General features: G+C 45.8%; 1 protein-coding gene across 3 annotated transcripts in view; it reads left to right on the top strand.

The window, feature by feature from the left end:
- MTUS2 (microtubule associated scaffold protein 2) overlaps nucleotides 1-23084 on the top strand; it is a 927516-nt gene that overhangs the window by 666049 nt on the left and 238383 nt on the right. For 2 of the 3 annotated variants that reach the window (XM_075337361.1, XM_075337360.1), the window contains exon 5: nucleotides 577-741. In XM_075337361.1, coding sequence (XP_075193476.1) covers nucleotides 577-741 — 165 coding nt within the window. The remainder of the gene's footprint in view (nucleotides 1-576; nucleotides 742-23084) is intronic. The other variant, XM_075337362.1, reaches the window with a different exon arrangement.

Genomic DNA, 23084 nt, shown 5'->3' with positions numbered 1-23084 from the left:
CGGCCAATAGAAGCGGAGGAGCGGAGATGAGCGGGATGTAAACATCCCACCCACCTCCTTCCTTCCGCATTGCTGGCCGGGAGCCTCGGGACGCAGGTAAGATCTGTTCATCGTTCCCGGGGTGTCACACACTGCGATGTGTGCTGCCTTGGGAACATTGAACAACCTCACGTTCAACTTTTAGGAATTGAACGACGTGCATGCGATGAACGTTCTACCGTTCATTCACAATCGCACGTAGCTGTCACACACTACAATGTACCTTACGATGCCGGATGTGCGTCACTTACGACGTGACCCCGCCGACACATCGTAAGATACATTGTAGCGTTTAAAGCGGGCTTAACTTCTGGCTGGCTGTGTCTTTTCCAGATGTTTTCTAACGGGTATTGAGATCTGGGTGGATCCATCACATTTTGAAATGGGTTACATAGAGAATACATTGTATACATTTTATGATCAGTTACCATGTTCTCTAAATATGTTCCACTTTCGGTTATTACAGCTGCAATCCCCACTTCACACTTCCCGATACATATTTTATGATTGTCTGATTTCTGCTGTTTTTATTTCCAGCAGGTACAAGCTTCACAAATGAAGAGCATCCTACTCCAAACACAGCTCTGCCTTCAAAGGAGATCCCCAAGGGTATGAATAGGACAATCCTAGAAGTGTGTAGTGCCTCCGTCGCACCCCGCAGGAGTTTGCTTCCAGCAAAGAAAACAACCACATCACCTGCTGGTAAGCAATTCTCCTCCAGATAACATCCCTGCTATAGCTGCCATCTGCATTATCCCAACAGGAAGGAAACTATTTCTCATTAAGTTAAATGAATGTTTTTCTTCTGCCTCCTATAATGACAAAGCAGAACCATCAGCGTCTAATGGCAAGCGATGTCTCCAATTTATTTTTGGATCCACAAGGCACAAAAAATGTCATAGAAACAGATTTCTGATTTTTTTTTTTATAGTTCTTGATATTTGAAGAAATAATAAGTAAATAATTTTTCATTTTTAGTAATCCACAACATATAATTAAAGGGGTTGTTCACCTTTGGGGGCAATTTTTTTCCTATTTATATGCGTTTGGCTAAAATCATTTTTGGAATTGGGTTTCATTAAAATTGTCACCTTCTATAGCCAATGTATTGCATTGTCTATTACTGGCTGTAGAGTGGGTTAAAGGGAATCTGTCACCAGGTTTTTGCTACGTAATCTGAGAGTAGCATAAGGCCTGTTTCACACATCAGTGAAAAGCACAGACGTTCTTCACTGACACATTAAAAACGCATGTATCCCTCCGTTTACCATGATTCACGGAACACATGGGTACTACATGTGCTACTCATGGTCCGTGATCCGTGATAGCACATAGACGTATACTCACCTGTCTCCGCTCCTGCTGTCCGTGGTGCTGAACTCTTCGGTTCTGCTGTGTTTTCGTCCGCTGCTGACCCCACTGCAGCTACTTCTGGGTCGTGGTGCCATGCATAAATGCATATGTATGAGAATAATTAGCCAGCCTGGAAGCAGCAGAAAGCAGCAGCTGGAGACAGCATCGCTGGAGAAGTTGAATATAAAAAGCTTTTTATTTTCAATGTCCGTGTTTTTCTGGTACGTGTATCACAACATAGTGTGGTCTGTGGAACATCAGTGATGTCAGAAAAAAATTAACATGTCTCCATGCGAAAATCACGGCACGCGTGTATGCAGCACAGAGACACGGTCAGTGAAAAATCACTGATGTGGGCGCAGACTCATTGATTATAATGGATCTACGTATTTCTGTGATTCTGGTACGTATAAAAACTGCAACATATGTACCAATATCACTGACGTGTGAAGGAGACCTAATGAAGAGACAAGAGACTCTGATTCCAGCGATGTGTCACATATTAGGTTGCGTAGTGTAGTTATGATAAAATCACTGATTAATCAGCAGTAGATTATCATTACAGGACTACTTGGCGTGCTGCAGGTAGTCCAGCATATTCATGAACTCTTTATAACTTCTAGATCTGCAGCACAGAAAACATTTATTTTATCAAAATGACAGCAAACAGCTCAGTAAGTGACACATTACTGGAATCAGGGTCTCTGTCCCTATCTTCTTCTGTCTTTGCAATGGGAGTGTTTATAACTCTTTTAGGCTATGTGCGCACGCTATTTGGTTGCAGCAATTTCTGCACAAAATCTGCTTCTCTTGGCAGGAAAAACATTGCATTTTTGTCACATTTTCGGTATATTTTTTATGTATTTTTTGCATGAGTTTTTTCCAATGCGTTTTCATGCCTTTGGGGTGGAAAAACACTAAAAGAATTGACATGCTCCAGTATATTTTCTGCTGCAAATCTGCAAGAGAAAAAAAAAAAGCAACATGTGCACAAAATTAGTCTCATTGAGCATAAAGATTTGTATGCAGTTTTGTGACAAAACCACACTAAAATATGCATAAAAAAGCTATAAAAATACACTTTGTGCACATAGCCTTAAGGGTGCTTTACACGCTGCGACATCGCTAGCGATAGCACCCGCCCCCGTCGTACGTGCGACATTTGATGATCGCTGCTGTAGCGAACATTATTGCTACGGCAGCGTCACACACACATACCTGATCAGCAACGTCGCTGTGACCGCTGAACAATCCCTCCATCAAGGGGGAGGTGCGTTCGGCGTCATAGCGACGTCACTGCGGCGTCACTAAGTGGCCGCCCAATAACAGAGGAGGGGCGGAGATGAGCGGGACGTAACAACCCGCCCACCTTCTTCCTTCCACATTGCCGGTGGACGCAGGTAAGGAGATGTTCGTCGTTCCTGCGGTGTCACACATAGCGATGTGTGCTGCCGCAGGAACGACGAACAACATCGTACCTGCAGCAGCAACAATATTATGAAAAGGAGCGACGTGTCAACCATCAGCGATTTTTGACACTTTTGCGCTCGTTGATCGTCGCTCGTAGCTGTCACACGCTGCGATGTCGCTAACGACGCCGGATGTGCGTCACTAACGACGTGACCCCAACGATATATCGTTAGCGATGTCGCAGCGTGTAAAGCACCCTTTAGTCTCAGGTCTCCTCAGCTGATTTATGACCATACACCACATCATAGTCTATTGTGCAAAGAAAAAAAGAACCAGAAAAAAACATTTTTAATAAAATTAAAGTGCAAATAGGATTTTTAGCCCCAAATACAAAATGAATTTAACAAAAAAAATGTCCCAAAGGTAGATAAGCCAATTAATTCTGAAAATGATTATGTAGTAATAATATTATTTATAAATTATATAATAATATAATGTTTATTATTTTAATTACAATTACCATTTTTTATAAACAAAAAAAATTACATAACTTTATGAAACACAATTAAGTTATAGGTAAACTATTAAATTGTAAAAAAGAAACAAAATATCCTCAGATTGCTTTAGAATTAAAGAGCTATTTCCATATCCAAGGTATATGTAGTTTGTGTAGTAATAATAATAATAATAATAATAATAATAATATCAAATACCTTCAGTTATAAATGTAGTATAGTTCTGATATAGCTTATGTCTCTTACCTCATGTGCAGAACATTGCAGCTTAGGTATATATGGTTACGTCCACTAATAGTGAGTTAGTTGCAGTGGTCATCATAACCATGGATACCTAAGCTGCAATGCCCTGCACTTGAGGTAAGAGAAATGGCTACATTAGGAGAGCTCTACTACATTTATAATTGGAGGTTTTGCTGCTATTATTATTATTATTATTATTATTATTATTATTACTACGCCTACAACATATTGGGATAGGATTTTGGAATAACTGTTTAACACAAAATGTCACAGTAATGTGCAATATACAGTGACAAGCAAAAGGGTAACAATGTTTTGAACTTTTCCCTTTCAGGCTCCATATCTCACCATCCACTACAGCTTTGAGCGTGAGACAACCTTCATTTTATAGACAATAATTTTGGCTATGTATATTATATATAGTAAAGTATAATATAATATAGTATTATATAATATATAGTAAATAGTAGCGTATATAAATGCGCTACTAAAACTTTAAATTTAAATTTTTATTATTTCGTTAGTATTTTGCAAATCCACCTTTTGGCTTTCAACACAGCCTGAATCCTTTCTGGGCTCTCAATCATATTCAAGTATGTCTCAACCGAAATCTGATCCCAGGTGTCTTCCAATGTTGGTATATACTGGTCGACCCTCTTGGGTATGTGTACAGCTTTTTCTTCAACTCTGCCCACAAGTGTTCGACTAAGTTGAGGTCTGGGGACTGTGGGGACAATTCAGCATCTCTACTTTTTCATTGAACAATTTATTTTCCAATCTCAACATATACTTCGGGTCTTTGTCCTGGTTGAACACCATGTCGTCCTTTTTATACCCATAGTACTCAAGTGTACGAAGTACCATATTTTTCGTTTTATAAGACGCACCGGATTATAAGACACACCCCAAATATAGAGATAAAAAAGGTAAAAAAAATGAGGTCCATCTTATGCACCAGTGGTGTCTTACCGTAGGGAGGTGACAGCAGTTGTGGAGTGGGGGTCACAGGAGGCAGGGGCGGTGCTGGAGAAGTGCAATGCTGGATGCAGGGTGGTCGGCTGTGCTGGCTGCTGTGTGGCTGGCCGTGCTGGCTGCTGTGTGGCTGGCCATGCTCGCTGCTTTGTGGCTGGCCGTGCTGGATGTGTGGAGCAGGACAGTGCGAGGGTGAGATGCTCTGTCGGAAGTGCGATCTTCAAAATGCCGCCCCGGAATTGGCACCTGCACAGATTGAGCTCTCGGCTCATTGACAATCCGTGAGCTCCATCTGCACACACATTATTTGGAGATCGCACCGCCAACAGAGCATCTCACCTGCCGTTCTGCCTTGCTCCACACAGCACCCACCGCAGCCAGCACAGAGCATCTCACCCACCACCGCCAGCACGGCACCGCCAACAGAGCATCTCACCTGCCACAGCCAGCACAGCCCTGCACCGCCAACTGAGCATGGCACCCGCCGCAACCAGAACAGCCCTGCACCGCCGACAGAGCATCTCACCAGCTGCACTGCCCTGCTCCACATAGCACCCACCGCAGCCAGCACAGCGCCCATTTTCCACCTCCCGGTAAGCTACATTCTGATTTCAAGACGCACCCCTCATTTTCCGCCCAATTTTTTGCGAGGAAAAGTGAATCTTATAATCCGAAAAATACGGTAACTAATACTCACATATAGCTCAGCATTGAGACCACTATTGATCCTGGTCAAATATCCAACGCCTTTGGCTGTGAAACAACCCCATATCATCAGGCTTCCTCCAGTGAACTTGACAGCTCCTTCAATTTCTCGCTCCATTAGCCCCTTTTCCCCTTGTTTGTTCCAGACTCATTTGAACCCATCAGAGCCCAGTCTATTGGTTTTTGTCTCATTGGTACAAATCATCCGTTTGCAGTTTTCTACTGTCTGCTATTCCTTCTCCTTTGCAAACTCGAGCCGACGCATCTTATGACGGAGCCAACGCATCTTATGACAATATTGAAGTCAAGGCTTCTTCACCTTCTTTGGGCCACAATTCGAGGCTTGTGTAGTGTGTGTCACACGGTGCTTGCAAGGACGTCTGTGATCTTACTATTTGAAGCATATGAGTTCCTCCAATGCCATGTGTGCCGCTCCAGAACCGATAGACCTTGTGATTACCCAACTTGTTGACACAAATCTTTTGCCTAGACATCTACCTCTTGGCTTTTGAATGGATGGATGTACTTCATTTTGTATTCTTACAACTGTCATGGTCTCACATGTTGCAGTTTGGCAATTACCTTAGCAGAGAGACCGCCATCAATGAGCTGGATGACACGGTTTCTTTTCTTGGGAAAGCTTCTTCCTGGCTGCTCCTCGATTTGAACCAGTGACCTTTTGCTTGGGCATCAACCTAATAAAACACTGAGGTATTAGGGAAAATGAGAACAGGTTGTAATTTGTAGTATACAATTTTATTTTTATTTTATTTTTTTTCGAACACCAGGAGCAAAACCGTACCAATGCAGGGACATGACAATAATCTGCACAAATAATCATATGCTAAATAGTTGCGAGTCAAATTTATGTATGAGATAACCAAGATGATTGTCTATAAAATTAAGGTAGTATCACAGTCCAAGCTGTAGTGGATGGTGAGATATGGAGCCTGAAATTCAAAAGTTCAAAACATTCTTATCATTTTGCTCATCACTGTATTCGTATAGTATCTGGCCTCCATTGTTTTCCTCATTGCACATTCTGTCTGATTTATATTTGGATCCTGCTCAGGACACCAAATCATAATACAAGGTTGAACCTCCTATAGATATGAACTTATTCACCATAATGAGTAGTTTATATTTTTGGACAAGGAGAATACGGACTTTGTCATGGAAACCGTGTGAGAAAGTCTGGGGTCAGCCTGAGTCCTAATCATTTCTCAGTCAAAATAGAAATGGTCTCGATAAAATACTCTGTGGGATCCTGCAGGATTTCTGTACTTCTCTCATTTCATGCGGAGGTATTCAAAGATTTATTGTTGAGTTGCACATTAATTTAAAAATAAATAAAAAATCTTGCCTTCTTCCTTCGGATGTCCTGTTAGGGATTGTGAGCACGCTGTGTTTTTTTTGTGTTTTTCAGATGCAGTTTTGGTCCCAAAACTGCATTATTTTCCTTCCGAAGCAAAGTCTATGAGATTTCATTTTTGCTGTGCACAGGTTGCAGTTTTTTTTGGCGCATCTCTGTGGTGACCTAGAAGATGCAGCATGTCAATTCTTTTTGCGTTTTGTCCCTGCATTTTGGAGGACTGGCAGATCAATCCCCTGCTGACTCAAGGTTGGCAGGGGATTGATCCCTGGTATCTGGCCAGATGCCGGTCCCCATATAAAATCTATGGGGACTAGAATCTGGCACAAAGGGGTAGGAGCAAGCACTTCATACTTACTGAATCATCGAGGCGGCTGTCACACTGCTTCCATGGACTCTCCTTCAACTTCCTGGGCCGCTCATTAGGCTCATACATATTCACTGCTTCCAATGCTCACCGGCGTCTGTGATTGGTTGCAGTCAGACAAGCTAACACGCTGAGATACAGCGTGTCTGAGGCTTCCAATCACAGACGCCAGTGGGCGGGCCTACATCATACAATAACATTAATAAATAAATAAAGTTGGCGTAGGATCCACCCATATTTTGATACCATCACTGATAAAACTGACAGCTGGGGGCTGGTATTCTCAGGCTGGGGATACTTATGGTTATTGCAAGCCCCTCAGTTTAAAAATATCAGCCTGCAGCCGCCCAGAATTGCTGCATCCACTAGATGTGACAGTCCCTGCACTTTACCTAGCTTTTCCTGATTGCCCTGGTGCAGTGGCAATCAGGGTAATGAGGGAGTTAATGGCAGCCCACAGCAGCCACTAAGTCCTAGATTACTTATGGCAGGTGTCTATGGGACATCCCCATCACTAATCTGTAAGTGAAAGTAAATAAACACAAACACCAAAAAAATCTTTTATTTAACCCCTTCACGACCATGGACGGAAAGATCCGTCCTTGTGCCCTGGGCCTTAACGACTAAGGACGGATCTTTCCGTCATGGCGGAATCGCGGCACCGGAGCCTCCGGTGACTGCGATCGGTTAACATAAACCGCAGATTCGGGGAGGAGGGGACCTGTTCCTGACCTTAGGAGGGGTGGTGCCTCCTCCCCTGACCTACGGAGGCTGTGATTGGCTGACGAACGCCGCTCAACCAATCACAGCCACTGTAATGTTCCAGCCATTTAAAATGACTGAAACATTGAATTCCAGCCCTGGCCAGTGCAGCTGTAGCACTGGCCATTGGCTGGAGCTGGGTGACCTCACTGGATCACCCTCCCCCAGCTCCACTGCTCTGATTGGAGAGATCGGTCTTGTGACCGATTTCTCCAATCACAGTGGACCTGTTGCCGGTGACCGCCCCCGTCATCGTCCCTGCAGCACGCCAGCACACAGTGAGTGTACACAGTGCAATGGCAGGGCGACAAGCTCCGGTCCCATGCTGTTCTGAGACCGGAGCATGGGACCCGGAAGTTGCCGCGCTGCCATTGCACTGTATGAAAAGCGTCCCGATCCGCCGCTGCCCACCGCGATCTGTCACCTGTCTCCCCGATCTCCTGCCCGCACCCTCACCCCCACACCTCCCGATCCGCTGCCGCCCTCCATCTGCCACAGTGCCACCGCTCCCCCCAATCTGCTGCCTGGCCCCTCACCTCCGTGCAGCAGATCGGAGGGAGCGGTGGCACTGTGACAGATGGAGGAGGACTGGGATCGTGCACCCTGTCCTCCTCCATCTGTCATAGTGCCACCGCTCCCTCCGATCTGCTGCCCGGCCCCTCCCCCTCGTGATCGGTGCTCGTCCCCTCCCCTCCGTGATGTGCTGCTTCGCCCCCTCCCCTCCCCTCCGTGATGTGCTGCTCGCCCCCTCCCCTTCCCTCCCCTCCGTGATGTGCTGCTCGCCCCCTCCCCTCCCCTCCGTGATGTGCTGCTCGCCCCCTCCCCTCCCCTCCGTGATGTGCTGCTCGCCCCCTCCCCTCCCCTCCCCTCCGTGATGTGCTGCTCGCCCCCTCCCCTCCCCTCCGTGATGTGATGCTCGCCCCCTCCCCTCCCCTCCGTGATGTGCTGCTCGCTCCCTCCCCTCCGTGATGTGCTGCTCGCTCCCTCCCCTTCCCTCCCCTCCGTTATGTGCTGCTCGCTCCCTCCCCTCCCCTCCGTGATGTGCTGCTCGCTCCCTCCCCTTCCCTCCCCTCCGTGATGTGCTGCTCGCCCCCTCCCCTCCCCTCCGTGATGTGCTGCTCGCCCCCTCCCCTCCCCTCCGTGATGTGCTGCTCGCCCCCTCCCCTCCCCTCCGTGATGTGCTGCTCGCCCCCTCCCCTCCCCTCCGTGATGTGCTGCTCGCTCCCTCCCCTCCGTGATGTGCTGCTCGCTCCCTCCCCTCCGTGATGTGCTGCTCGCTCCCTCCCCTCCCCTCCGTGATGTGCTGCTCGCCCCCTCCCCTCCCCTCCGTGATGTGCTGCTCGCTCCCTCCCCTCCCCTGCCCTCCGTGATGTGCTGCTCGCCCCCTCCCCTCCCCTCCGTGATGTGCTGCTCGCCCCCTCCCCTCCCCTCCGTGATGTGCTGCTCGCCCCCTCCCCTCCCCTCCGTGATGTGCTGCTCGCTCCCTCCCCTCCCCTCCGTGATGTGCTGCTCGCTCCCTCCCCTCCCCTCCCCTCCGTGATGTGCTGCTTTCTCCCTCCCCTCCCCTCCCCTCCGTGATGTGCTGCTCGCCCCCTCCCCTCCCCTCCGTGATGTGCTGCTCGCCCCCTCCCCTCCCCTCCGTGATGTGCTGCTCGCCCCCTCCCCTCCCCTCCGTGATGTGCTGCTCGCCCCCTCCCCTCCATGATGTGCTGCACGCTCCCCCCACCTCTCACCCCCGTGGTCAGCTACCCGCCCCCTCCCCTGTCACCGCCGTGATGTGCGCTCCCTCCCCTGTCACCGCCGTGATGTGCGCTCCCTCCCCTGTCACCGCCGTGATCTGTGCTCCCTCCTCTGTCACCGCCGTGATGTGCGCTCCCTCCCCTGTCACCCCGTGATCTGTGCTCCCTCACCTGTCACCCCCGTGATCTGTGCTCCCTCACCTGTCACCCCCGTGATCTGTGCTCTGCTCACCTGTCTCCTCCGTGATCTGCGCTGCGCTCCCTCCCCCACCTCTCACCCTCCCCGATCTGCTGCCTCTTTCATCTCCTGTGATCCAGCTGCCTAGATCCATCCTGTAGGGTAACTATCCCCAATCTCACCTCCCACTCCCCTTCCCACCCATCCCCCCACCCGCCCCCTCCCCCCATCCTCTGCTGCTCCTGCATCCACTGCGCCCTCTCCCATCCGCCCCCACCCTATCCCAGCCGCCGTCTCACAATCACAGATGCTCCCTTTATATGCTGCTGCCCCCCCATCTGCTGCCGCCCCATCTGCCGCCCCCCCCCCATCTTCCGCTGTTTTTTTTTTTCTATTCCATGGGGGTCTAGTTTCCAAAATGGGGTCACATGTGAGGGAGCTCCACTGTTTCGGCACCTCAGGGGGTCTCCAAACAGCATGGAATACGCTAATTGTCCAAGACAATTTTGCGTTTGAAACGTCAAATGACGCTCCTTGCCTTCCGAGCCCTGCTGTGCGCCCAAACATTTGAGTTCCACCACATATGAGATGTCTGTGTACTCAGGAGAAATTGCACAATACATTTTATGCTGCAATTTTTCCTGATACCCTTGTGAAAAAAAAAGCTACCTGGTTGAAGTAACAATTTTGTGGTAAAAAAGGTTTTTTTTATTTTCACGGCTCAACTCTATTAACTTTTGTGAAGCCCCCAGAGGCTCAAAGTGCTTAATAAACATCTAGATAAATTCCATGAGGGGTCTAGTTTCCAAAATGGGGTCACATGTGGGGGAGCTCCACTGTTTCGGCACCTCAGCGGGTCTCCAAACGCAACATGGAATACGCTAATTATCCCAGACAATTTTGCGTTTGAAACGTCAAATGACGCTCCTTGCCTTCCGAGCCCTGCTGTGCGCCCAAACATTTGAGTTCCACCACATATGAGGTATCTGCGTACTCAGGAGAAATTGCACAATACATTTTATGGTGCAATTTTTCCTGATACCCTTGTGAAAAAAAAGCTACCTGGTTGAAGTAACAATTTTGTGGTAAAAACATTTTTTTTTATTTTCACAGCTCAACTCTATTAACTTTTGTAAAGCCACCAGAGGCTCAAAGTGCTCAATAAACATCTAGATAAATTCCATGAGGGGTCTAGTTTCCAAAATGGGGTCACATGTGGGGGAGCTCCACTGTTTCGGCACCTCAGGGGCTCTCCAAACGCAACATGGTGAGGATAAAGATTCCAGCTAATTTTCTGTTCAAAAAAGTCAAATGGCGCTCCTTCCCTTCCGAGTCCTGCCGTGCGCCCAAACAGTGATTTTTCGCCACATATGAGGTATCTGCGTGTTCAGTAGAAATTGCCCAACAAATTTTGGGGGTTCATTTAATCCTGCTACCCTTGTGAATATGCAATATTTGAGGCTAAATTAACATTTTTGTTGCAAAAAGTAAAATGTTCATTTTTTCCTTCCACATTGCTTTAGTTACTGTGAAGCACCTGAAGGGTTAATAACCTTCTTGAATGTGGTTTTGAGTAGCCTGAGGGGTGCCGTTTTTGGAATGGTGTCACTTTTGGGTGTTCTGTGTCATGTAGACCTTTCAAAATCGCTTCAAATGTGATGTGGTCCCTAAAAAAAGTGGCTTTGTAAATTTTGTTGTAAAAATGAGAAATTGCTCATAAACTTTGAACCCCTATAACTTCCTTAAATTTTTTTTTTCCCAAAATTGTTCTGATGTAAAATAGACACGTGGGAAATGTTATTTATTAATTATTTTGTGTCATATGTCTCGTTGGTTTTAGAGCATAAAAATTCAAAGTTTGAAAATTACAAAATTTTCTAAATTTTCGCGAAATTTCCGTTTTTTTCACAAAGAAATGCAAAAAATATCGGCCTAAATTTACCACTAACATGAAGCCCAATATGACATGAGAAAACAATCTCAGAATCACCGGGATCCGCTGAAGCGTTCCAGAGTTATAACCTCATAAAGTGACACTGGTCAGAATTGCAAAAAATGGCCTGGTCTTTAGGGTCAAAATAGGCTTGGGGCTGAAGGGGTTAAAATATAAGACAAAAATGCACCCTCTTTCACCACTTTATTAACCCCAAAATTACCCCTGCAGGTCCAACGTAATTCACATGAGGTCCAACGACGCTTCCACTACTGCTACAACTGAATCTCACAGCGAGCGCCATAGAACATGACTGCCTGCTGTCAGCTCCACGTAGCAACTGAAGTGAGCCTCGCAATCAGCGGTGACATCACCGCTAATTGCGCAGCTGACTTCAGTTGCTGCGTGGAGCTCACAGCGGGCAGTCATGTTCTATGGTGCTCGCTGTGAGCTTCAGATGTAGTGTTTTTGCCGTTGGTGCATTTTTTGGGGGCCAAAAATGTGCATCTTGGTGGTGACCACAAAGATGCAACGTGCGCAGAAAGCCTAACACAGAGGCCAGAAATGCATCACACAGTAAGGACGACTCAGTGGTGACTACCACAGGTTTTTAATAGGTGGGAACAGAGACATGGAAAAGGAATGGGTAAGCAAAAGGCAATACAGAAGTTTAAAGCAAGCAAATCAAATCACAGCACTTTTCAGTTACACTTGACTGATCTGGTACATGCAATCACTGAAGGTCATTATAAACAAATTCTCTTAGCAATAACTTGTTTCTTCCATCAGGGGAGCGTTAGTGTCGTCCTACAATATGCAATTAAACAAGAAAACATAGTTTTCCCATAAATTTATTGTGATGCAGTAAAGGGTATGGTGGTAGATGGGAGATATACTCCACCTAGCAAATGCGTTTTGAACTGGTGAGCAGCAGGGATGAGGTCAAACCGTGGACTGGACCTTCTCTGCTGTTATAGGTTTTTGGGGCAACGCCCAAGGTGCACAGCTACAGGATTAGGACATCATAAATAGACAGCCCTAAGGGTATGTGCGCACGTTGCTTTTTACCTGCTTTTTACCTGCTTTTTTGCTGCTTTTTCTTCTGCGCTGTTTAGTGCCAAAATGGATGTGTTCTTCTATTCAAGCAAAGTCTATGGGAATTTGGGTTTCTTGTTCACACTATGTTGTTCAAAATGCTGCCTTTTTGTGGCAGAACTTTGGTCAAAAACTCAGCTTTTCAAAGAAGCAACATGTCAATTGTTTTTGCCATTTGGGTTTTGCACTGCAAAGCTGAGTTTTTGACCAAAGTTCTGCCACAAAAAGGCAGCATTTTGAACAACATAGTGTGAACAAGAAACCCAAATTCCCATAGACTTTGCTTGAATAGAAGAACACATCCATTCTGGCATTAAACAGCGCAGAAGAAAAAGCAACAAAAAAGCAGGTAAAAAGCAGGTAAAAAGCAACGTGCGCACATACCCTAACTCCTCAATATGGTAGGTAGTTGGGATGGAAAGCTGAAACAGGTTTTATGGGAACAATATATCTGAATCAACTGGCACGTCCAGGACCTATGCTATTCTGTTTAACAAGCTGGACTTTTGCTTTGCATATGTGACACCCTGGGCAAGCCAGGGGTCACAGGTCATGACACCACCACACCCTACACCCCGGATAGGTACACCGAAGCTACACCAGAAATCCTTGTTGCCTTCATCCAGGGGCTAATGTCCACACCAGGGGGTGGGCCAGGCGGTAGGCTCCGCCCACCGAGGAGTTCACAGCCCTGGAGGCGGGAAAACCAGGCAGTTAGTGGAAGTCAGATAGAGTTTGGAGGAGGAAGTGGAAGCAGTTGAGGAGAGATAGAGTTTGAAGAGAGAGTGAAGTGGTAGAGGAGCAAGTGAGAGGAGTTAAAGTGGAAGGGAAAGTGACAGTTGAGAAAGCCTGAAGTTGGTCCGGGTGTGTGCCCCGGACTGAGACAGCAAGGTTAGCAGACGGCGGTGACCGTCTGCAGGAGAGGCTGATCGGAGGTTGCCGAAAGGACCGTGGACGGGTGGTGGCCCGGCGGTACCGGACCGGTATACGAGGAGAAGCCAGCACCATTGGCAGTGGCCTTTCGGATCCCGTTAAGGCTAGGAGTCGCCGTGAATTTGCCAAATCCGTCAGTGAAGGGGACCTCCGGGTCTCCAAACAACTAAGTCCCGATTGAAGGCAACAGTCCAACCGTAGGAGAGAGACACCGCTACCGCCAGGGCACCAGTTTCTCAGGGCCAGCGCCTGTGGGCACAGAGGGGCTCCTCCGGCCCATATCCAAGTCGGGGAGCGGGTAACCGGTGGGAACCCATCGCTACCAACATTTCACTAGGTGCAGGGACAGAGACCGTCACCGTCAACTACCGGGGAAAAGCAGCAGCAGCCGTCCGTGGGAACCGTCTTTCCAGCCGTGTGTTTTACCGAGAACTGTGTCAACGTCTCAGGCTGAGTGAGTACCACCGTGCCGTGCGGCACAGTGCTGCCCCCGCGACCCTGCACCTCACCAGGCCCCGCACCTGGCCTGCCATCCATCCCTACCCCATCACCGGGCCCCGGGACAACCAACCCCCTACCCACGGAGGGGAGAAATAACGACAAAGCTGCTCCCTGTCACCGCTCCCGGGATCCCCATACAGAGCAGCGGTGGTGTTCACACAATCACCACAACCGTGGGTGGCGTCACGGACAATAAATCCCCAAAACCAATCCCCTTTTCACTCACGGGTGAGGAGAACCGCTCGAGTCCCCGGGATCCGGCCCATCGCTCGAGCCACCGAGCAGCAGAGGCCGCAGCAGCAGCGGCAGCCGGACCCGAGCAGTGGGAGAGCGCGACGTCCCCTCCTCCGCCCGCGACACATACCTGTCTGAAGTTAGACTGGGTTTTTCTGTTTGGGGCCAGTTTGACTAAAGGCCCCATCACATTTAACGACTTACCAGCGATCCCGAAAATGATGCGACCTGATAAGGATCGCTGGTAAGTCGCTGGGAGGTCGCTGGTGAGATGTCACACAGTCAGATCTTACCAACGACGCAGTAACAATGAGCAACCTGTATAACTATGAGCGACCTGTATAGGAGGTCATTGTTAGGTGTCAAACACAGCGATGTGTCCTGCCCAGCAGGACATCACCTTTGAAGAAATTGGTCCGGACCCTTCAGCAACGACTAGAGATCTCACAGCAGGGGCCTGATGGCTGGTAGGTGTCCCACATAACGAGATCGCTGGCAAGATCGTTACTGCGTCACAGAAACGGTGACTCACTAACAATCTCGTTAGCGATCTCGTTATGTGTGATGGGACCTTAAGGCCGGTTTCACACTTGCGTTGTTTTGACGGGAGCGGATTCCGTCACAAATGTAGTACAGTTCATTTATTTACAGTGGAAGCGCGACACCATATGGACACATGCGGGTAGTGTATGAAGCACACAATACCATGGTGACGCGCTTAGTCTGTAAATAAATGAACTGTACTATATTTGTGACGGAATCCGCTCCCGTCAAAACAACGCAAGTGTAAAACCGGCCTAAAAGGAAAGATTACAGCAATTAGTCCAGCATTTGCAGTAGATTTAAAAACAACTTTAATGAGAAAGTAAAATTAAAACTTCCTGCAATCTCAAGGCAAAACTAAAAATGACGTGTTTCAAGCAACAGTGTGCTCTTAATCATTACAAAAATGCAATGAGTAAATGGATGAGTCAATTGGATGGGTTGTTACTGACATCAGGTGAGAAATTCATGTCAATACACCTTTAGAAATATGTTTACTTAAAAAATTAGTGACGTGTTCAATACTTATTTCACCCGCAGTACACGCATGTCGTATGCCAGTTCAGTGATTGGAAGCCAAGAACGGATATTTTTTCAAGCAAATAATGGCTGTGATACTCCACCAATATTTGCCTCTAACAGCCGCCAGTGGAGCAGAGCTCTGTCTGCAGCTGTTAACCTGGTAAATGTTGCTGTCAAACCACAAAAATGTCTTGATACAAAAATATACACATTTTATTTAAAAAAAGTTTGCAAAATTGTAATTTTTGTTTAGGCTCAAAAATTGTTTAAAAGAACAGAGTCCTCAGTGGTTGATACCTTTTAATGGCTAACTGAAAAGATGGTAATAATTGCAAGCTTTCGAGACTACTCAGGTCTCTTCATCAGGCCTGGTATAACACAAAATCTGAAGAGTCACATATTTATACACAACAGGACTTAGAATAGTGCAGTAAAAAAAAACAAAAAAAAAAAAAACAAGTTATATGAAACAGAACTATCACTATGGCAGGGGGGCAAACTGTTGTGGGGCCATAAATACTGCTGCAGTTCAGTGTGAAAGTTTTATTGTCCTTTGATAAGGGACATGACCATCCGAGCGTGTCACAGCCTGGACCAGACCCTTATCAAAGGACAATAAAACTTTCACACTGAACTGCAGCAGTATTTATGGCCCCACAACAGTTTGCCCCCCTGCCATAGTGATAGTTCTGTTTCATATAACTTGTTTTTTTTTTTTTTTTGTTTTTTGTTTACTGCCCCATTCTATGTCCTGTTGTGTATAAATATGTGACTCTTCAGATTTTGTGTTATACCATGCCTGATGAAGAGACCTGAGTAGTCTCGAAAGCTTGCAATTATTACCATCTTTTCAGTTAGCCATTAAAAGGTATCAACCACTGAGGACTCTGTTCTTTTAAACAATTTTTTTATCTCTACTGACTAACACGGTACAAAGATATATTTTACTTGTTTAGACTCACAAATTCTACATGAAGTTTGTGAGTTCCAAAGTGGCTAGAGATCGGCAAAGATTGGAAAATGTTAAAATCGTACAATCTTTGGCTGGATCTGATCAGGATTGGACATCCGAACATTTATCGCAAAAGTCAGCAATCTTGCCAAGGATCGGTAAATGTTCCGATGGCAACAACATCCTCTCACTATCCATCACAACCATGTCAAGTAATGGCATAGCTGTAATTTGCCACTGTAAAAAAAAGAAAGCAAGACAGTAAAAGCAGTACATACTTACCGAGTCTCCCCGCGGCTGCAGCGCTACTTTTGGTGCCAATAATTATCCCTCATATATATTCACTGCTTTTCCCGCCCATGGCATTTCTGATTGGCTGCATTGAGATCGCTCTCCCACCCTCTCAGACAGTGTTATACCAGTGTAAAATAAATAAATGTTGTGCGGTTCCCCTATATATTAATACCAGCACAGATAAAGCACATGGCTACAGGCTGCAGCTCTCAGGCATGCGCTTATCATGGCTGTGTATCAAAATAAGAGGAATCGCATGCGGCTTTTTTTTTTTTTTAATTAAATAATTTTTAAAAAATGGCATGCAGTCCACTCTAATTATTGATACCCAGCCAAGTTAAGCCCAATATCTGGCAGCTGGTATTCTCAGGCTGGGGGGACCCTTGGTTATTGGGCCCACTAGGCCTAAAAATAGCAGCCTGAAGCCACCCAGAATTGTCATTTCTATTAGATGCGTCAATCCTGGAACTTTACCCAGGTCTTCCTGATTTCTCTAGGTTCGGTGGCAATCGGGCTAATAAAGGGTTAATGGTAGCCTACAGCTTCTGAGGTGAGGTCACTGAGTTCATTGAGGTTCCCGGAGGTCAGGGTACCTACTGACACCACGTGGATGGCCATGGGACCCTAGAGCTGTGACTGCAACTAACCCTAAAGAGGGTGATTTTTTTTTGTATTTTATTTCAAATAAAGGATATTTTTCAGTGTTTGTGTTTATTTCTATCCCTCACAAATTAGTAATTGGGTGGGTCTCATAGACACCTCCCATTATTAATCTAGGGTTTAGTGGCAGCTGTGAGCTGTTATTAACGTCTTATTACCCTGACAGCCACTGCACCAGGGCATTCAGAAAGAGCCGGGTATAGTGCCGACTTGTCACATCTAATGGAAGCGACAATCCTGGGCGGCTGCAGGCTGCTATTTTTAGGTTGGGGGGTCTAAAATCATGGGTCTCCCCAGTCTGAGAATACCAGCCCCCAGCTGTCAGGCTTTATCATGGCTGGGTTTCAAAATTAGGGGGAATTGCACGCCAGTTTTTAAATGATTTATTTAAATATTAAAAAAAAAGCCGCATGCAGTTTTTCTTTTGATACTCAGCCACAATAAGCACATGACTGGGGCTGAAGCCTGTAGCCATATGTTTTATCTGTGCTGAGTATCAGAATATGGGGGGAGTCTGTGACATTTATTATCATTGTTTTATTTATTTATCCCCAGTATAAGGACACAGACAGCGTTTGTGATTCCAACCAATCATAGACGCTGTCTCAGAAGGTGATTGGAGTAGTCCAACGGCAGCCAATCAGAGACGCTGGTGCAGGGGGAGAGCAGTGAATATGTAAGAGGGATAATTAGTGGATCTGGAAGTAGCAGCCACAGGGAAACTCGGTAAGTATGTCCTGGTTTAACCCTTTTTTATTTTCTTTCTTTTACAGCACCCTCTACACCATTATACCACACATCACTTTTGCCTCCCATTGAATTTAATGGGTTCGGATAGGATAGCTAATCCGATTGGCAATCTCAGGCAGGATCAGCGATCCTGAATAGATCCAATCCTTGGCAGGATCGCTCATCTCTAATTGTGGCATCTTTCATATTAACAGCAATATTGGTTCTGCATGTGTCACTATTCTTCCTGTCCAATGTAATAGAATATATGTTAAACAGACGTGATCATAGCCTAAAGGCTCCGTTACACGCAATGATGTATAACGATATATCGCCGGGGTCACTGATTCCATGACGCACATTCGGCATAGTTAGTGACGTCGTTGCGTGTGACACCAACGAGCGGCCGTTAACGATTGAAAATACTCACCAAATCGTCCATCGTTGACACGTCGTTCCTTTTCAAAAAATCGTTGCTTGTTGAGGACGCAGGTTGTTCGTCGTTCCGGAGGCAGCACACATCGCTATGTGTGACACCTCGGGAACGATGAACTACAGCTTACCTGCGGCCGCCGGCAATGAGGAAGGAAGGAGGTGGGCGGGATGTTACGGCCGCTCATCTCCGCCCCTCCACTTCTATTGGCCGGCCGCTTAGTGACGTCGCTGTGTTGCTGCACGGACCTCCCTCTTAGAAAGGAGGCGGTTCGCTGACTACAGCGATGTCGCTAGGCAGGTAAGTCCGTGTGGCGGCTCCTAACGATATTGTGCATCACGGGCAGCGATTTGCCCGTGACGCACAACTGACGGGGGCGGGTGCTTTCACCAGCGACATTGCTAGCCCCCTTAATACATGTTAGTGTTTAAATACAACCATTAAAAATGGTACCAGTGTTTTGGATCAGTGTGTGGTCCTTTTTTCCGAGCAAGTGAGCTGCAAGCCACAGCTCTGACATCCTCTTAATATTCGATTCGTTCAAAGGTGTGGAGAGTGAAGCCAGGGGGGATTTTCCAAAGTGATCGTGTGACCAGGGTTGCTAATTTAAATGGAGCCGGTCAGGTCCCCTATGGCCTCTAACCCAGCAACATTCACATGTGTATGCCAAATTCCCTTCCTAACCAGCCCTGTATAACGCTATTTACTAAAATCAGTGTTTTAAAAAAACTTTTATATTCTGCACTGCTCCTATGCTAATTAGGGCTTTGAATAGTCGAAGGGGCGAAATGAGCCACACACATGATTTCCATGAGCTTCGATGATACAGGCTCATGGAAATCATGTTATCATGGCCACAGGGCCTGATGACATGGAAAAAGGGCTGACTAGTCTGGGAAAACAACACCCCTTTGACTAGTCAAGACCCTAATTAGCATTGGAATAGCACATTATATAAATGCTTATTTGAAACATGAATTTTCAGAAATGGCTTTATACAGTACTGGTTAATGGGTAATGTTGGCCTACAGATGTCAATGCTGCTGGATTGGAGGGCAGAGGGGACCGGACTGGTTTCCTTTAACTTCTTATTTTCTCTGAACGGCCTCTCAAAAAATCACAGACAGATAATATTTTTTCCAGACACATTGGAATATTATAATAAATCTGAAAAATACAAGTCTAAAAGGCATAAATCTGATATGAAAACATCGTCATTCACTGTAACCTGAAAAATGATAATTACAGTCAAAATAATCTGTACAGGTTTCTTCAACCTCAAAAAAAATATCACGGACGCCTTACATTTTTTTGATAGACAGGGCAAAAAAGTCCACTATTTTTATGGCCTGTCCTGTAATTTCTGGACAGTTGGCAACCCAGCACGTGATGTCATGTGCGTCCTGGGGGAGTGAGTGCAGACACTGCTGGTACGGCGCCGCCACCGGAAGTGAGTATAAGTGTAGTCATTTTAACAGGGGCAAACATGGTGATGGAGAAGGGGTTATCCAAGTCCACTGTGTGCAGAATTATTAGGCAAATGAGTATTTTGATCACATGATACTTTTTATACATGTTGTCCTACTCCAGGCTGTATAGACTTGAGAGCCAACTACCAATTAAGTAAATCAGGTGATGTGCATCTATGTAATGAGGGGGGTGTGGTGTAATGACATCAACACCCTATTATATAAGGTGTGCTTAATTATTAGGCAACTTCCTTTCCTTTGGCAAAATGGGTCAGAAGAGGGATTTGACGGGCACTGAAAAGTCCAAAATTGTGAGATGACTTGCAGAGGGATGCAGCAGTCTTGAAATTGCCAAACCTTTGAAGCGTGATCACCGAACAATCAAGCGTTTCATGGCAAATAGCCAACAGGGTTGCAAGATGCGTGTTGGGCAAAAAAGACGCAAAATAACTGCTTATGAATTGAGAAAAATGAAGCATGAAGCTGCCAAGATGCCATTTGCCACTAGTTTGGCCATATTTCAGAGCTGCAACATTATTGGAGTATCAAAAAGCACAAGGTGTGCCGTACTCAGGGACATGGCCAAGGTAAGGAAGGCTGAAAAACCACCACCTTTGAACAAGAAACATAAGATAAAACGTCAAGACTGGGCCAAGAAATATCTTAAGACTGATTTTTCAAAGGTTTTATGGACTGATGAAATGAGAGTGACTCTTGTTGAACCAGATTGATGGGTCAGAGGCTGGATCAGTAAAGGGCAGAGAGCTCCACTGCGACTCAGACGCCAACAAGGTGGAGGGGGGGTACTGGTATGGGCTGGTATCATCAAAGATGAACTTGTGGGACCTTTTAGGGTTGAGGATGGTGTGAAGCTCACCTCCAGACCTACTGCCAGTTTCTGTAAGACAACTTCTTCAAGCAGTGGTACAGGAAGAAGTCGGTATCATTCAAGAAAAACATGATTTTCATGCAGGACAATGCTCCATCACATGCATCTAACTACTCCATAGCGTGGCTGGCCAGTAAAGGTCTAAAAGATGAAAAAATAATGACATGGCCCCTTGCTCACCTGATCTGAACCCCATAGAGAACCTGTGGTCCCTCATAAAATGTGAGATCTACAGAGAGGGAAAACAGTACACCTCTCGGAACAGTGTCTGGAGGCTGTGGTGGCTGCTGCACGCAATGTTGATCGTAAACAGATCAAGCAACTGACAGAATCTATGGATGGTAGGCTGTTGAGTGTCATCATAAAGAAAGGTGGCTATATTGGTCACTAATATTTTTGGGTTTTGTTTTTGCAGATCAGAATTGTTTATTTCTAAATTTTGTGCAGTTATATTGGTTTACCTGGTAAAAATAAACAAGTGAGATGGGAATATATTTGGTTTTTATTAAGTTTCCTAATAATTCTGCACAGTAATAGTTACCTGCACAAACATATATCCTCCTAAGATAGCCAAATCTAAAAAAAAAACCAAACACTCCAACTTCCAAAAATAGAAAGGTTTGATATATATGAGTCTTTTGGGTTGATTGAGAACATAGTTGTTGATCAATAATAAAAAAAAATCCTCTAAAATACAACTTGCCTAATAATTCTGCACACAGTGTAGTGGACAACCCCTTTAGGCAGAGTACTTCCTCATAGGTTGGTATACTATTGTGAAGCAGAAGAGAAGTGAGTAAATGTTAAACAATATATACAAGATTTACACTGATTTTATTTATTCTATAACTTGTCTTTTAAAGTGCTGACTGTTGTATACCAGTGCGGTTGACTGGTATTTTATATATTACTGGGCGATAGGCCAGTTCATTACATACCTTCAATTTCCCAACAATTTTTCTGAATTACAGCACATGCTGTTTTTCCATCCATCTCTCAACTTTTCTGGTAAAAATATACGTTGGTTCCACTGAGTAAATTTCAAGGTCAGTATCTGCTGTGTACTGGGATTATATGTCATCTCATGAAGCCATGAACCTGGAACTGAGATATCATGAAAATAACAGAATTTATCTGTGGATGACTGTACATAATAACTCGAAGTAGGTCGACGCTATCACTTACGAATTGTCTGTTTTGATAACGGTGAAATAAAAACAAAAAAGAGACAGTTGCACCCTTTAGTGCTAAGATAAGTAACAATGAATTCGGGAATATAGACATGCATTAGTGCTATGAGAAACATGTAAAATATGAGATAGCACACAAAAATGGCCAGTTTTATGTGAGCCCAACAGCAAATGGCAAGACAACCTTTTATTGTTGGGTCCCTGCCTACTCTAATGGCTCTCTTTGGATTTAAATATTATTAAATATTATTAAATATTAAAATATCTTCCGGATCCGTGCTTTCCTTAACCAAGAATCAGCAAAAACATTAGTGCATGCCCTCATCATCTCCTGCCTCGACTACTGCAACCTCCTGCTCTCTGGCCTCCCTTCCAACACTCTTGCACTGCTCCAATCTATCCTAAACTCTGTGGCCCGCTTAATCCACCTGTCCCCTCGCTACTCCCCAGCCTCGCCACTCTGCCAATCCCTTCACTGGCTTCCCATCACCCAACGACTCCAGTTCAAAACATTAACCATGACATACAAAGCCATGCACAACCTGTCTCCTCCCTACATCTGTGACCTAGTCTCCCGGTACCTACCTGCACGCAACCTCAGATCCTCACAAGATCTCCTTCTCTACTCCTCTCTTATCTCCTCTTCCCACAATCGCGTACAAGATTTCTCCCGTGCATCCCCCATACTTTGGAACACTCTACCTCAGCACATCAGACTCTCCCCTACCGTGGAAAGTTTCAAGAGGAACCTCAAGACCCACTTCTTCCAACAAGCCTACAACCTACAATAGCCCTCAGTCCAGTACACCACTGCGCAACCAGCTCTGTCCTCACCTATCGTACCATCACCCATTCCCTGTAGACTTTGAGCCCTCGCGGGCTGGGTCCTCTCTCCTCCTATACCAGTCTGTTTTGTACTGTTAATGATTGTTGTACGTATACCCTCTTTCACTTGTAAAGCGCCATGGAATAAATGGTGCTATAATAATAAATAATAATAATAATTAAAATAAACCTCAAATTGTGGGCGGACAGGAATCTATTATGTTTCA

This window comes from Anomaloglossus baeobatrachus, chromosome 2, assembly GCF_048569485.1.
Source record: "Anomaloglossus baeobatrachus isolate aAnoBae1 chromosome 2, aAnoBae1.hap1, whole genome shotgun sequence".
In the NCBI taxonomy this organism is placed as follows: domain Eukaryota; kingdom Metazoa; phylum Chordata; class Amphibia; order Anura; family Aromobatidae; genus Anomaloglossus; species Anomaloglossus baeobatrachus.
This window is presented reverse-complemented; position numbering and strand designations above follow the sequence as displayed.